The sequence below is a fragment of the Lates calcarifer genome, linkage group LG20 (assembly GCF_001640805.2).
Source record: "Lates calcarifer isolate ASB-BC8 linkage group LG20, TLL_Latcal_v3, whole genome shotgun sequence".
Classification (NCBI taxonomy): Eukaryota; Metazoa; Chordata; class Actinopteri; family Centropomidae; genus Lates; species Lates calcarifer.
The window spans coordinates 13,442,903-13,459,143 of record NC_066852.1 but is presented as its reverse complement, the minus strand read 5'-3'; the positions used below and the strand labels follow the sequence as shown (position 1 = coordinate 13,459,143).

The window sequence follows — 16,241 nt, the reverse complement described above, 5'->3', positions numbered from 1 at the left end:
ACAGTTTCACATGGAAAATGACAGATCCTAAAACCCAAATTCCATAAACTGTGGTCTGAAATTTACCAGCTCTAAAATACTGAACTTTCACAGAGGTGATATTTTAAGACCTAATTTTAAGACCCACTATTATCAGTGTATCTGCCCCTGCTGGACAACTGTCAAACCACCACTGACCGCAGTAATTTACTGGGTTGTAATCGTTTATCAAATCAGACTTTAACACCACAACTGAAAGCAGACAATTTACTGTATGCAGCCATCAAACGGCATGTCTAATTATTTATATACGTGTCTGTTGGTTTTGGAGTAAACAGCAACTTCAAGTCTCTGGAACCACAACATCAGATTATGGCTTACAAAAGTGACACAATACCTAACTAAATGCCTACTAGCATACATTTAATGATGGTGTAACACTTTCTGGCCTCATAACTGGCCTCTCTACAGGCCAAAAATATGGTTATCCAGGGGGGCAGTGAATTTGATGCTTCTGATCTTTTAACACCTCCAAATATCATTAAAATGCCAAACCTACAGACTCAAATTGGCTTAGCATGCTAAACCTGAAATAGCAACATTTTTGGCCACTTTGGGGCAGTGGAAACAAACTGTTGAGTTTTCAGTTCACCTGACCTGCATGTCTTTGAGCTGTGGGAGAAAACTGGAGCAGCCATAGAAAGAACCCTGGACCTTGTTGCTATGCTGTGGTATCACTAAGCTGTTGGGCTGCCCTGAAATACTGCAATGAAATAATTTAACATGATTGTTAATCAGTTTTTACTTACTTTCCATTTAACGGTTAGATCTTTTCAGAACATGTGTAGATTCAAAGTTTGGACATATACTTGATTAAATCTGGATTTTAGATTTAATATAAAGCACTGTGGCATTACTATAAATTATTGTTCTCATTGCTGTTGTAAATAAAGATATGCACGTTCTGTGAATTCTTACACTCTTCCATACAAATGTTACTATATTTACAAGCAGGAACAATACAGTACACATCGTACCCACACCACTGACATTCTTTTAACATAGTGTTCTGACTTGCAGAGTTGATATTTTTGTGTTAGAAGTGTTTTGTGAATGTCACATGTGAGCTAGATGACCAGGCTTGGCCTCGACAAGACAAAGCTTTCTTTCTGCACCATAGGAAGAGGAGATGACATCATTCTGTCCATCCCGCTCTTTCTTTGCACACTGGTTAAAAAAAAAAAAAAATCTGTCTACTAAGAAGACATTTCATTGTATCTGAATAATAAGGGGTTATTCTTGCATTTACTTTTAGAACATGTCCTCAGAGTGATGCAATGTCTTAGTACATCAGCAGCATAATTTAGAGTCTGTTAGGGTGAGAGAGTGGAAATGATACGATGAGGCAGACGGACAAAATACTCCTCCTTATATAAAAAACATTCTTGATTAGATGGTGAAAGTAAAGCATTTAAATTATGTTACTTATTGAGATAGAGCAGACGTATCTAATCAATATTCACTAGGTCAATATGAACAACTCTTTACTCCAAGACTGAAATCAAACTCATTAAAATGTAACATTCACAATTTAAAGAAAATAAATTCATTGTAGATTAGGGGATCGTTAGATGCAAGTGTATTTTCTCCTTGTATCCTTTTGATTATATTTTGGCTCATCTTTACTTAGCTGCACAAAAAAAAAAAAAAAAAACTTGTGGAATCTAATTTTAAACCTAAAACTTGTCGTGACTTTCTATTTTATCTATAAATAAGTTGTGTGTAATTGTCTAATCTGTAAAGGAAACCAATGTCATGACGCATGATCAAGCTTGAGAGATCACTGTGACACCGTAATACTGCACATATTATCCATATTGTGTGACTCCAAATAAATTACACCTAGCCATAATGCAAAGACAACATGGTGAACATCCTGCTGTAAAAGGAACACTACCCTGACTGGGATATTTGGGGTGTGAAGCTGGCCTAGTCATGTTTGGGATGCCACAGCCTATGTTCACACCCAGAATCTCTCCTATCACCAACAATGTGTCTTAGAGAGACTAAACTGCTTTTAAAGGGAATGTGAGGAGCTAACTTCATTCACCAAATAAATGTCTGACATACAACCCAAGCCCTCTTTGCTGCACCACCTCTGAAACTGGCAACATGCAGAACTATATTCACTTCAAAATCCCAGAGAATAAAATATGATAGTAACTCACCCATTTCTTCATCACATTTTTTGTTCTTGTTTTCCTGTGGTAAAAAATACAGTTAATCAGGATAGAAACTATTTTTCCCCATTTATGTTGTTTTTCTTTTTCCATTATATAGTCCATGCTTAGTGTAACATCTACCCACAGTCCAAACAAACAAGACTTAATCAGATTGTCACCAGGCATTTAGGCTACTGTTGCTCAAATTGCAAGGCAATAAAAGCAATCTTTCTGTAATTAACAAGGACAAGAGACCACACTCAAGATGTTTTTCCAGTAGTGAGTTATGCTCTCAAGGCCCTCCACTGGTCAGATCCATGCACTGCAGACTGTTACCATCTTGGTTGGACTGTTAAACAACATGCTACCATTAGACATTAACATAAATTCCATAATATATTAATACAGTGAATTATTCATGGCATTCTAAATAAGCAGGGAGAACCATTTCAGAGGAAGTTCATTTTTATCCTGAAACCATCCATAGGAAGGGATCAAGGCATGGAGCTGTGGCCATGACTAAAATCTCCAGATTAAGAAGCGACCAGGTGAGCTGCCCCTGGAAGTTGATGAGATGCATCAAGTCCAGTTTGAATTAGTATCATAAAATATTATGGATTATTAAACAAAAACAAGCCTCAAATATCACCATCATAATTGTCTGAATCTTAGTATCTGTTAAACACTGTAATATTCAGGTGAATGTCTTATAAGATAAACCAAAATCGTGGTACCAAAACTGTGGCTACTTTCCTCAGAACACATTAAACAATGGGATAATTCATAAGAAAAAATACAATTTATTAAATGTGTTCTAAAGAGAAAACAATCCTATTAGAAGCAAAATACATAATCGTCATGATCAGCGTTCTCCCTTCAACATAAGTAAAACATGACAAATCACCCAAAATCAACATACGAAATGGATAGACCAAATGACTTCATCAAAAAATATGGCATCACTTTGAATTTCATTATTCATATAATTTAAAAAAATTAAAAAAATGTCAGTGTAATGTTTGATGCTACAACGCTCACAAATTTTCTTGGTTGTGATCATTTTACAAAAGACGTTCACTTTACATATTTTCACATATAAAAGTTTTAAACCCAACAAGCAGTAAGCAAAACATTCATTCAGGAGTGGAGAATTGACTATGGAATAATGAACGGCCAGGATGCAATCAACACAGAAAACAATGCAATAAGAGCATACTGCAGATTTATGGAGAAGTAGCCCAGTTCATCAACCGAGCCATAATTTACACACTCGCAAACAGAAAATGTTGTAATTTGGAGCAACCTGTAGTTATTATGAAGTTATGTCTAAAAGTTATGAATATGAAAATATAATGAGTGACTGAAGTAAACTGCAATCATGTTTCTCTGTATCGTTAGTAATATTGCTCAGTCTAAAAAGAAATAGTACTTGCTGGTCAGATAAATAAAGACAAAACATATTGTCATTGTAACAAACAAACAGCTACAATACCTTCAAAATATATATAACTGTTTAACAAATTTGATATGAGTGTATGAGAAACACATTTCTAAGCAACATGCAATGATCAAAGCATAAGTATGCAGATTTTTCTTGACTGAAATTTCTCCACAAATGATAATAGTAAGAAAGATTTATATTTATTGTCTCAAGTCTCAAGCAATTATTAATTAAAAAATGTTAAAATAATAAATAAGAAACCACCACCCATAATTTTTGCTTAAATATATAAGGCCTAATATTGAAAAAAACATGCAGTATAAGAAATTATCATTATGTCTCAAAAAAAAAAAAACTTATTTTCAAGACAAAACATCGTTCTGCTAAAGTTCTTAAGTTCTGTAAATAAAGCCAGTTGGCTCAAGGCAGCCAAAGTCTTTTAGTCAGTAAAAGTAGTAATAATGTAGGTTTACTACAGAGCAGCCAGAGATTTCAGAGCAGACAAAATCCTAAGAGAAGAAATAATAATATAATTTAACCTTCTGATAAACTTTTCACATTTATTACATAACATATAACATGAATGACACTGCATTTCATGTACGTAAACCAGTTTCCAGTTAGCGTCCTATGTATTTCCCACTGCAACAAGTTAAAATGTCTGCTGAATGACATGATCAGCCTTCTACATATTATTATTGCTTTTCAGTGGTTCTTGAGTTTTTCCTCTCAAAGTTCATGTGTCGTCTGCTGACTGACACTTGATGATACAGAGCAGTAACGTTACCAGGATGTTTTAGACAAACAAGACCCCAGATATTTGCATTACTACGATTTCTAGGACTTTATTGATATGTTCACTTTGTCTTCTATGAACAAACACCAGAAATGTTATAACTGGATGATGAAGACAATTTAGATTATGAATTCATCTTAACTGTGGATTCATAATTTGTTTTTATTTAGGTGTTAAAGATTCAGTGTTAAAGATTAGACTAAAACATTAAACCACAGCAAGTCTATGTGGGATGATTACTTTTTTCAGGTACTGTTATAGGCTATTGCTCTGTTGCTGTTAGTGTTTTGTCCTTCTGCTATCTAGCAGCCAAGCATCAATTAATACAGCTTAAATGCACATTACTCTTGTGAACTGATCCAGTGCTCACTTTACATTACATTGTCTACAGCTTATTACAAACCTATCCCTTTCAGTAAATCTCATTGCCTCGAAGTCTTCAAGCAGCCTTAAATCAAACCTAAACATTAACTTAGTCTTATGGGCTCTGCACACCCACACCAGTGTTCTGTTATCTGGCTTGTAAGTCCTCTGCTCAAGCAAAATAAATGACAACACCTGTGTATGTGTGTAGAGACTTTAGGAAGTTGATCTATCCACAGAATGAAGCACACAAAATGCACACTGTCCATGTGTAACATATAATGCACACAAATAATAAGGCTTATGCATAAAAGAATCAAAGTCTGACAGCTGATGTTTTAGCAATATATTTTAAATACCAGGAATGTTTATGGCCAACTTCTTTATTTGATTTCAGCCAAACATTCCTTTAAAAAATAAATAAATAAAACTGTTTTATTTACTTTTTTTTTTTTTTTTTTAGCCTGTTCAGACACCTCATGAAGAAAGCCAGGTAATAATATGAAGAAATGAAGGCAGCATGATATACAAAAATGTGCAAAGATGTACCAGATAATGTCTATGCCAGCTAATATGTAAACTAATCAAAACAATGTGCATTCTGTGTGCTTAATATGCTGTGTTTTTACATATGCAGCTTTGCTGCACTCAGAGGCCTAGCATAGTGTATAAAATATATCATAAAACATTTTTTGGTCACAGCAGCTTCCTGCTTGAAATCTCAACTCTGTGGCTTACCAATGTCCACAGTAATGTTCACATAAAGAGGCAGCCTCTCCACTGACAATGTCTTATATGAACAGCTGTTGAGTCCATCCTTTCTCCATACCTGTGATGTTCGTCCCAATAACCTCATCCTGAGGAAAAAAAGTTAATTGAAGAGATTAAATTTCTATTGCATAAATAAGAATGCACACATTTAATTAACCTAAAATCTGCTGAAACATGTATAACACATTACCCAAGTATCTACATTTACTGACCTATCCTTATTTATTTCATTGCCACTGTCCCGTTTGTGGAATACCATGGTATAGCGAGCTACATCAGCAGGTGGCCGCACAATCTTCATTTTCTGCAGCTCAACCCTGCATGAGACATCAGACCCCCATGTATCCATTGATGAATGAAGGAATATGCACCACATACAATCTGCTTCAGATTGGTGCGAACAAAAACTGATTATCTTAAATACTGTTTTCACTTCTTTCTGTCTCACCTGATGCGAAGGTCATCGTCCTCTCCCCCCCAACCCCAGTAAATGTTTGAGAATCCGTTCACTTGAAGAAACTGCTCTTTGCTCATTGCCGTGACTCCTCCAAAGTATCCTTTGTAACGCAGCCTGAGAGTTGAGGATTACGAAGAAAAATTACAGTTCTTTGTTTACAGATGATATCAGGCCTTTCAAGGCAATATCATTCCTGAGGAGACTGTCATCCATTAATGCTGCATTGTTTATCTAAAGGATATAAAGTTTAACTGCTGACTCATAACTTACAGGAATTTACTCTTAGTCATATACTCACTTGTATCCTGTGGCATTCCGGCCAACTACCAAGTGTTTGGGCTGCTTGTCACAGACATATGAATTGTGATCATTCTCAGGAACTAGATCAACATCATGAAAGATGAAGCACTCCCAACTGTAGTCCTTCAGTGCCTCCAAATATCCAATATTCAGTAACTTGGCACGGTTAAAGGTTGCATCACCAGCCTTTAAAGAAGGAAAAAGAAAATCATAAAAATCACAGTTTGCTTCAGTGGTTTATAGACTGCTATAAACTGTTCAAAGCTCAATGCGGATATTTCTGTTCTTTCCTCAGCCACTGAAAAAAAAAAATCAGTAGGCAGCAAGAATTGCTGCAGCTCAGAGAAATTATTTAATGCTCCTTGTTTAGGCCTGTTAATACCAAAAAGTTATTTTGGAACATATTTATTGATACTATTTTCTATAATTAATCAACATGAAAGCCAAATACTACCTTAGAATGAACCCAGATGAGCATACACAAGGTAAAAAATAACAAAATATTCAGTACAATCAAGTTGGAAAAGAAATCAACTCATCTCCATAAATATGTATTTGTACAGACACATGTGCACTACATTCAAATTAAAAGATAATAATCAGAAACTGAGTGTACATGGTTGACTTGCCTGTCTAGTTCTGTCCCTTCACTGGCACATTTGTACTACAAAGACACATGCAAAACCATTCAGGCTAATTCAGGATCCACATGCCTACTGATAATAATCAATTCCCCTTGGAGCACTGACAACATTATTTGGTTGCAGATGATTTGCCTTTGGCATGTGAACATGTTTTGCTTGTTTCTTTGTACTTCACTCAATATGACTTTTCATTATTTGAAGTCTACAATGTCACAAGTTTCAAGTCTCCAGTGGGACCACACAGCTGGCTGAAGGGCTGAATTCCTGTAACTTCAGTGCAGTCCCCTGATATGCTAAGTTGATTTCATATGAAAACTGACATCAACCTGTGCTCAGTGTGGAGCAATACCTGCTGGATGACATAAATGGCGTAATGTAGCTGCTGCCTCTGCAGAAAGGGGTGCAGGTGGTGCAGGAGGTAGAGGAGGTGTCTCTCTCGGCTGCGATGAGGGATGAGGATTGCCACACTCTGCCTCGCTCTACAGTCTGGGGGCTCATACTCGCCCTCAGTCACTCCTTTGTTGTCACTCTGCACATCCTTCAGTTTCAGAGAGGACTCGAAGGACAGCTTCACAGCTCCCTCTGTAGAAACAGAGTTATCAAAGTTAAACAGAAATCTGAGTCTCAAGTGGTAGTGAGCATTCTGTTATATGTGATTCATACCACAGTCAGCAGATTAAGTCACAAGAAAGATAACACATTTAAATGAGGCTTTGCTTAATAAACAGTTTAAAACATTTTTCCTACTCTGTCATTTCAAACTATTTGTTTTGCTCTGTTCTTGAGCCCACTCAGTGCAGACAACATGTAGCACCTACAGTTACAGCTAACAAGTAATAAGTCCTATGACAATTTTGTCTTGCTTTTACTACTTTAATTCCTATTATTTTATAACTGTTTAAATGTTGTTTCCCACCATCATGAATAGCACAATCAACCATCACTAGTCTTAAGAAACCTCTGAGCTGTAGTCACTGATGTTCATGGCTAAAACCATTCCTATTTAGCAAGCAGGCATCGTAAGCAGACCAATTTAATTTACTTCTGAGAAGATGGCTACTTTTCTTTTAAATAACAGAGTTAAATCAAAATAACATACAAGTTAACTTAGTCAGCTGTATGTCTGCGTGTACTTACGTAGTAATGGTGACTTCTCAGGGCACTCGCCTTTTGCTGGTGGAGTATTTAAGCGATCAGGTGCTGTTGTCCAAGAGGTGAGTTTATCCCTTAGACTGTCTCCTTTCACAAGAGTTTGTGTTGTACTGGGGGAAACCTGGGCGGATTTCACTGTTTCGCCTGAAAAAGTTGCGATCCATGCCAGCAGCGAGAGTGAGAGGAAGAGCAGTACAAAATATTTCCCCCTGCGCAAAATCTTGCACACAGGCGAACAGAGGCCCATCGCTGTTTGACTTTGCTAGTGTGACACAGTGAAAGTGGTGACTGTAGATCCTGTTAGCTATAGTTTAAGGTATTTCCTCCATGTAGGACATTTCAGCAAAAACATGGACAGCCACAGACTCACTGACCAGTCATCCCATGGTGATGAAACATGCTGGTGATTTAGACAGTCAATTGATGAAGTAACAAATACTTATCCGTGAAAATCCATCACTGAACCCTCAAAGTCCAGTTTAAGGAAATGACGCCAAAAGATGCAGAAATCTGAAAATTTAGTTAGAGGGAAAACCTATTACTAACCATGACAGGACAGGACAGGTTATACATTTTAAAGAGATATATCCATTACTTTCATACAACAACAAAAAACACCAGATGAGACATTATCCTAGAAAACAAAGATTCTGGTAAAGTATCCTTAGCGCTAGTTCCTCGTTTTTCTTTTCTTTACTGTGTTGTCCAGATCTATTTGTTCTCTTACACACTACTGAAAGGACTTCCTGAAAGATACATTTCTACTTAGTAACTGTACACCTGTTTTTTTTTCTGTGCCACTTGACAAAGTTTAGTATCAAATTGCCTGGCTGTTAGGTCTAACCTTTCTCCTCTCTTGTCTACAATGAAACTGAACCCCTCACATGCGACTGCTGTTAACTCACAGGACAGCTTATTAATCAGGGTTGCAACTGACTTTTATTCTTGGTGCCAGTCATTCTGTCAATTATTTTACAAATTAATCATTACTCTACATAGTGCCTGAAAATGGCGCAAGCAAAAAACGAAAGTGCCTATCACAATCTCCTAAAGGAAAGACTGATCATCATAGCTGTGTGCCATTAATTAATGCTGGCTGATGTTCTGTGTATCGATTAAGCGGCTAATTGTTTCAGCATAATCATCAATCTTTGCATAACAAACCCAAAACTCATCTGTAACGCTCAATGTTCTTCTAAAAAAATAAACCGTTAAACCGAAGGCGGATTTGTACGTTATAACCGTTGGTATTGTAACGTCAGCAAAACTGACCTGAGATACCAGCAACAAGCAAATACGTTTAACTAGAAATGTTTAAATTGTCAGAAGCTTCTGTCTCTAGCAGGAAAAATCATTGAGAAAAACGTTAAACGTTTTGTTTAGCAACTGTCCTCTCACAACGACTCCATCGCCCTGCGTGATAATGTTAATTTTGGGGACAGTGACATGCTAACGTTAGCTAGCTGAGCATCACCGAGATATCTGCTGCTGTTCGTGGAAACACTACCTTTTACATCGCTGACAGCTCATTCTTCTCCTGCTTACTGTCAAATATGTCCAGTCTCAAATTTTGTTTCGTGAACTGGCTGTAAACGCGCCCAGATGTTCATCTAACTGTTAGCTAGCTGACGAATGCGGATATTGTGTTATTAAGTTACCGCAAAGTGCTGTACAAGTTATACATTACCTTATGCAGTCGCACACTGTGAAAGCAAAACACAGTAAGACTTTATTTCAACGCAAGCGAGTTTTGTCCTTTCCAGTCAGTTTGGTAAGCACAGCTATCTTTCACACAAGCTAACGTTATCATGGGGTTATCACCCAAGAACCAAACGACAACACGCCGTCAAGCTATCATAAATACACACACTGTGGAAATGAGCAAGGAATGGTGCGTGTGTTTTATAAATACTTCCGGTGGGTGTTTTTCAAAATAAAAGTAGCCATTTCTGGCTGCATTGTGCCTGTATTTTACATCTATGTAACGACTATTTTAGATCTATGTAAAATACACTGCAGCTTTTAATAGTTTTTCTCCAGTTCTGTGTCGATCTAGGTTTAATCTTCTCAACACACACAAAATAAAATATGAAAGCAGGGCCTTATTTTATTTTTATTTTTTTTAGATAATTGACTTGGACTTGTCTTCTTTTCTTTCTTAACCAGGACTGGGGCTGTGATGAACACTCCCATCACACAATCCTTCCATTTTGTCCAAAGCCTTGTCTCATTGTGTCCTGCAGATCAGACATATACAACATGCTGCTCTCTCTGCTGGGTTCCACTGTCTCTGGGGATAAAGGTCTTCCTTCTGCTAACAGAGGAGAGAAGTTGTCCAGCTGCTCCAGCCTGCTTCAGGTCAGCCATGATCCTGAATGTCTCAGCAGGTGTGGGGGGTGTTGCAGTCCTTAAATGCCTTTTTACCTACTTTTCTTTTTTTTTTTCATCAGTTTCCCTCATCTACTGAGATATTCCCCTTTGGAAAAATCCCTGTGGTGGATTTTGCCACTGATTTTTCCTGAGTATTTTCTAGGATCCTTTCCGAGGGTGGCGTTGTTGAGCTACAAATCTCCAAGCTTGCCTTGCACAAGCTACTCTTCCTTCCTCCCTATCCTCCTCTTCCCTGCGAGGACATGACTGTGTGGTGTAGGCCTATAGGAAGAATGGCAGTAACATGTGAGATAGGCCTGCACTATTTGCAGTTGTCATAGGTCTGTGAAAAGCAAGCAGAGAAAGTTCTTTGAAAGCCCCTGCACCAAAATACACTGTAAACCCTCATCAGCATGTCGATCATTTTGTTTTGGTTTTTTATCTTTTTTTTTCTTTCACCCAGATCTATATTTTGGAGAGAACTGAATTATCTTTATTGTTTAGTCCACATTTATCATAGTGACTCCAAGCTTCACAGTTTTCTTTTTATGGTTGTATTGCAGTAAAGTACTGTCTCATCTGAAGAATATAGAATACCCTAAAAAAGTACGCCCCCCAGACATCCCAAATAAGGTGCTGTGGATTTGGCAGTGTCATGCTGAGGAACTAGACTTCAATTTCTTTTGTTGTCTTGTGTTTGACCACAATAAACGTAATCACCAAGTATGGAACATTCTGTCAACATCCAGTAATTGTGTATTTACTGTATGACTCATGCATCCTCTAGTCTTGTCAAACCAGTTTAGGAGGCTGTGTTGTGAAGTGGTTAAAAGTTGTTTCATGCTACCAGCCAGGTCTTTGTCCTGAACATCATGTGTTACCTCCACAGTGAATCTGAGTTGTCTGTCCTAACCAAGCTTTGATTTTTGTTATTAGTCATATGTTACAATATTGTAGATCTGTCTAGATAGATCTAGATAGCTTTTGTGAGATAAGAGTTCACTAATCTAAACAGGATATAATGTCCAAAGGGGGGAAAAAAACACCAGCAACCTTAGGATCTAAAATAATGTTTTTAATTGTAAAAAATTATTATTATTAGCAGGCTTAGCTTACATCAGTGTTACATTGTAAATAACGAGAGTCACAGGATACAGGTATAGTACAGTCTATTAGTTGCAGTGGTGTTGTTTTCCTCAAGTGATCTTTTTGACAAAATGTTAAGAAAATGAGAAGATGAAAAGGTCTATATGTAATTGCATTTCAAAATAAAGTCCAGTATACACCCTATTAATGGGACTGATACAGCTGAAATTTGACACATACATACATATGCTATCACATCAGAGAACTCCTCCTTGATTCCTCAAAGCTCAAGGATAAAGTAACTGTTCCACTTCCAAAGCTCACCCTTGGCTTGTGCTTTCCTGAAGTCGGGTCACAGTCATTGCCATTGGTCTTGAGGCTGATGGAGGAGGACGGAGTCGAGGCAGAGGATCCACCAATGCTGCTGGATTTTTTTCTCGAAGCTGTGCTGTGTTTTAGTGTAGCTTTGGCAGCCACTTTGAAAGCGTGGGCTGCAGTGCTGCATCTGACCTCCTCTGTGGTGTTCCTGGATGGTTTGAAGAGGATGATGTAGACCTTATTGAAAAAGATACAGGCCAGCATCCCAAAGCTAGATGCCAGTATCGCAATGACCTCCACTGCTGAAACAAACTTGCCGTAAGTACTGAAGTAGGCAGGGATAAAAGAGATCCAAACAATGAAGAATATAAGCATGCTAAAAGTAATGAACTTAGCTTCTGTAAAGTTTTCTGGAAGTTTCCGTGATTTAAATGCAAAGAAGAAGCATATAGCTGCTAGCAGACATGTATAGCCAATAAGAAACCCAAGAGCCATCACAGAGCCTTCATTACAGGTGATAAAAATGATCTCATCTATGTCATGATTCCTGTAACTGGAAGGAGGGGCATTGTAAAGCCAGACTACACATATCATAACCTGGACAAATGTGCACAGAAACACCAACAGAAACTGCAGATTTAATCCCCACCATTTACGATGGAGACTTGTAGGGATCTTGGCTTCAAACACTAAAAGCACTCTGTTAGTTTTCACGAGGATACAGGAGATGCAGAGAACAAAGCTGATCCCAAAGGCAGGTTGGCGTAAACGACACATCCAATCCTGCGGCTCGCCAATGAAGATGAGAGAGCTGGAGAAGCAACACATAAGTGAGAACAGGAGGACGTAGGACAGTTCTCTATTTGAGGCCTTCACTATTGGGGTGTTGCGAAATCTGACATAGACTCCCATCACAAAGGCTGTCAAGAAAACACCCAGTACTGCACATATGGCCAAAGCTATCCCGAAAGGTTCTGTCCAGGAGAGAAACTCAATTTCCTTCAGGAAGCAGAATGTGTGGTTCCCATTAGACCAGGAGTTATTTGGACACTTAGTACAAACGCTGGCATCTGTATAAATAAAAAAAAAAAATCATGTTTGTTAAAACTGCAACAGTAGCAAGGTGTTACATTAGTATTACGAGGTTGTGAATGTCTGACTTTTTCATACCTTTATGATAACTGTACTCCCCATCTGAGCACTCAGTGCATTCAAAGCAGCATGTGGGCATACTATCTATGATCCCCTTTCTTGTGCCAGGTTCACAGTCCTCACTGCAATTAGAGAATGGCACCTATAGGATGTGAAGTTGACAGAATTGTTGCATTACAAATAGCAGAAAATACACTTAGAATGGATGGAAATACACATTATTTGTATATATATTAAAAAAATAACAACCAGGACTCCATTTCTCTAAAGCAATCTAAAGCTGCACATAAGTGGTCACTCATACTGATGAAGCGTAGGCAAAATATCACCCAACTTGTCAACTTCTCTCAGCTCTACAAATTATTTTAGCATCTTTAACCCCCAAACTTTCTGTTAATATTAAACACCTGTATGCTAAGTTAGCTAATATAGCTAATCTGAGCATTTTGCAGCAAAAGAACAAGACTTTCTCTCAGGAATTGGTGGAGAACAAAACAGGGTTAAAATGGAGTTCATTCATCAGGCTGACACAGGCATCACTTCAATTGATTGCCAAAAAAAATTAATAATAATAATAATGATAATAATCTGTTGATGTAGACTAAGATGAAATAAAGATAAGATGACTTCTAATTGATGTGAAGAAAAAATAGGAGGCCTGAAAATTTGTAATAATGAACAGCATGTAATCCTCTGCTTTATTGGCAGGTTTCACTGTTTTCCTTCCTTGCTGTGATTACCTGCCAAAAACTGTACGAATATCAAGCCAGGACAATGACGAAAAACACCAAATGACCGGAAACACAGGAATACATCTGCCACAAAACAGTTTGGCTGACCTCTGAACTATAGCCATTCCACAGAATCTTTGTCTTGTCCATGAACAGTTTGGCTCCTCTCTTAGCATGCATGTTGTAGTATCCGACCTCCTCAAACACCACAGAGCCATCTTCAGCAGACCTGTGCCAGTTTATAATGGTGTAGTTCGCTGCCAGGTCTGCATTCTCACCAAATTGCATCTTTATCCCCATACTGTTGGTGTAGTTCAAATGTCTGAGCTGCTTCAGGACCTGTGACACACAGACGCACATTTGAATGATTCACATATCAAGAAATTAGAAAATGCATTATGCAAAATGCATTATTTTACCTGCCACGCTTCCATTTTCTTTATATCTGCACAGGAATTGTTGGCAAAGAGTCCATGTCCGGGAGTGCAGGTGAGTATGTCCTGCAGGGCCTGTGCAATGGAATACACTGCAACATACACATTATAGGAGATACGAAAGTGTGTGTAGTCCAGGTACGGGGTCTCAACACTCGTGATGTCTTCCTCACCAGTACACAAAGGCCTGAAACTAGTGCTGCCGCTTTCTTGCAGTCTTGGGCTGTCTTCCAGATAACAGTTGAAGGTTTCCTCCCAGAACTCCCTGACAAATTCATTATGGCTGTCTTTCTTTGGTTGGACTTGTTGTAAGAACTCTCTAAAGCCAGGTATATGTCCCGCCTTTAGAGCAAAGCCAATAGTCCCTGCCACAACATCAAGATACTCTGGTTTAGCGATAAGGGAGGAGCTTGCCCATGCTTCGCTGGCTAACCAAATGCGATCTGTGATGTTCCTCCGGACCATCTCTTTGATTAAAGGCTCAATATCTGGGCCACTGGCGAACACTACGATTACTTTAGCTGTGGAGTTCTCGATCCTGTCAGCCAGAGCTTGGATTTCATAATCCTCAAAGTACTGAGAAATAAGTTCATTTAGGTGAATACAGATGTCACGCTCTTCCATTTCCTTCTCAAACTTTTCAATCCCTGGGCGTCCATAGTCGTCGTCAGAGGCTACAGCAATGACCCAGTTCCACTGGAAGTGCTCAATGATGTCTGCCATGGCTGTGGCCTGGTACTCATCTGTAGGAATGGTTCTCATGAAGGACTTATACTGATTCTTGTTGCTCAGTAAACGACTAGAGGAGGCATAGCTGATCTGAAACAGGAAAGATTTCAGTTAATCTATCAGGTTTTCATTTTGTCGTTGATCTTTACGAAGGTTTTGTTATTTTGTTGTTAAAAAAACATCATCCATGAGGTATTACTTTTCCTATCAAGGGTAAAATCCATTGCAAATGAATTTTATGTGAAGATAATTGTAAGGCTATGTGACATTTGCTCTGAAATATTGATGTGGTGCTGATAAAGCCGGTGTTCAGTTACTCACCTGAGGAATATAAAACAGACCCAGCAGGTTTGCGACTGCTGTGGAGATCGCAGATCCAGCTGCTCCTACTACTGCAATAGTTGATGGGATGTGATCAGTACAGTTACAAAATTCATCTAAATTCAGGGAGTCAATCTTGTTCTGGGCCACAAAACTAAGGGTGGCTTCCAGGGCTTTTGACACTGTGTTGCATGTGTCAAATATCCTGTAGCCCAGGGTGATGTTGGGCAGGAGTGTGCTGCTGTTGTTAATCTCATCAATTGCAAAAATCATGGCCTGGAGCCAACGGAAACCACGGAAATTGAACCTGCAAAAAACCACATGGCATGGATTTTAGAAGAGTTGAACACAGCCAGTGTTCAAAAATATTTTTTTGTCAATACGTAAACTGGTTTCAAATATTACCTGACACACTGCGTGGATTCTGGTCGGGCTGCAAGGTCCTGGTCTTTGGATGAAACACCGAAGTGTATGGGGAACAGACCTCCAAGTAAAATATCACCGGTCATCTGTGCTCTCTGATGAGGCCCATAAGTTGAAATAACACAGCTGGACCCCAAGAGTATCAGATAATGCAAAACTAGTTTCATCTTACTTTTTTCCCCCCTAACAGGAAGGATCCACAACTCCTCAGAATGAAGATATTCTCAGTATAATCTTCTCCTACCAGTCTGCCTGCTGCACTGTTTCGTGTCTTTCATGTTTGCACTGATGAGAATACCTACCTGTAGGAAAATAAGGGGGAAAAACTGTTATGCCTTTGTTTCAGAGTAATCAAAAGGGCTATGATTACATCTGATATGCATTTCCCCTATAAAAATAAACATGTACAAAAGGACATTTTATTTCAAGCCTGGAAAAATACTTTTCATTTTCTTAATAATTAAAAAATAAACTTGTGCTGTAGTGTGTGCATGTGTATTGCAGTGTGCAATAAACAATCACTGAGCTCACTCTCCCATATAAACAGGGGCA

At 38.3% G+C, this 16,241-nt stretch overlaps 2 protein-coding genes across 2 annotated transcripts; both read right to left on the bottom strand.

Moving 5' to 3' along the window:
* Positions 1–2,978: 2,978 nt before the first annotated feature.
* Positions 2,979–10,003, bottom strand: b4galt4 (UDP-Gal:betaGlcNAc beta 1,4- galactosyltransferase, polypeptide 4). The gene is made up of 7 exons (XM_018691634.2): positions 9,813–10,003; positions 8,111–8,635; positions 7,323–7,555; positions 6,328–6,515; positions 6,021–6,143; positions 5,785–5,889; positions 2,979–5,658 (listed from the first exon to the last, which is right to left on the bottom strand). Exons 2-7 carry the CDS (start codon positions 8,370–8,372, stop codon positions 5,523–5,525), a joined length of 1,047 nt encoding a protein of 348 aa, XP_018547150.1. The 5' UTR covers positions 8,373–8,635; positions 9,813–10,003; the 3' UTR covers positions 2,979–5,522.
* A 1,684-nt stretch (positions 10,004–11,687) lies between these two features.
* casr (calcium-sensing receptor) lies at positions 11,688–15,856 on the bottom strand. The gene is made up of 6 exons (XM_018691629.2): positions 15,672–15,856; positions 15,267–15,573; positions 14,202–15,035; positions 13,891–14,121; positions 13,070–13,193; positions 11,688–12,969 (listed from the first exon to the last, which is right to left on the bottom strand). Exons 1-6 carry the CDS (start codon positions 15,854–15,856, stop codon positions 11,834–11,836), a joined length of 2,817 nt encoding a protein of 938 aa, XP_018547145.1. The 3' UTR covers positions 11,688–11,833.
* Between the last annotated feature and the right edge of the window lie 385 nt (positions 15,857–16,241).

What these genes read in the sequence shown, in the direction of transcription:
- b4galt4 (XM_018691634.2), bottom strand. Translation starts at nt 8,372, where the DNA reads ATGGGCCTCTGTTCGCCTGTGTGCAAGATTTTGCGCAGGGGGAAATAT. An exon ending in TGAGAAGTCACCATTACTAC is followed by an intron (nt 7,556 to 8,110) that starts GTAAGTACACGC and finishes CTGTTTCTACAG; the next exon opens with AGGGAGCTGTGAAGCTGTCC. An exon ending in CGGAATGCCACAGGATACAA is followed by an intron (nt 6,144 to 6,327) that starts GTGAGTATATGA and finishes CTCAACTCTCAG; the next exon opens with GCTGCGTTACAAAGGATACT.
- casr (XM_018691629.2), bottom strand. Translation starts at nt 15,856, where the DNA reads ATGAAACTAGTTTTGCATTATCTGATACTCTTGGGGTCCAGCTGTGTT. An exon ending in GTCTGTTTTATATTCCTCAG is followed by an intron (nt 15,036 to 15,266) that starts GTGAGTAACTGA and finishes TTCCTGTTTCAG; the next exon opens with ATCAGCTATGCCTCCTCTAG. An exon ending in GGAGTACAGTTATCATAAAG is followed by an intron (nt 12,970 to 13,069) that starts GTATGAAAAAGT and finishes TTATTTATACAG; the next exon opens with ATGCCAGCGTTTGTACTAAG.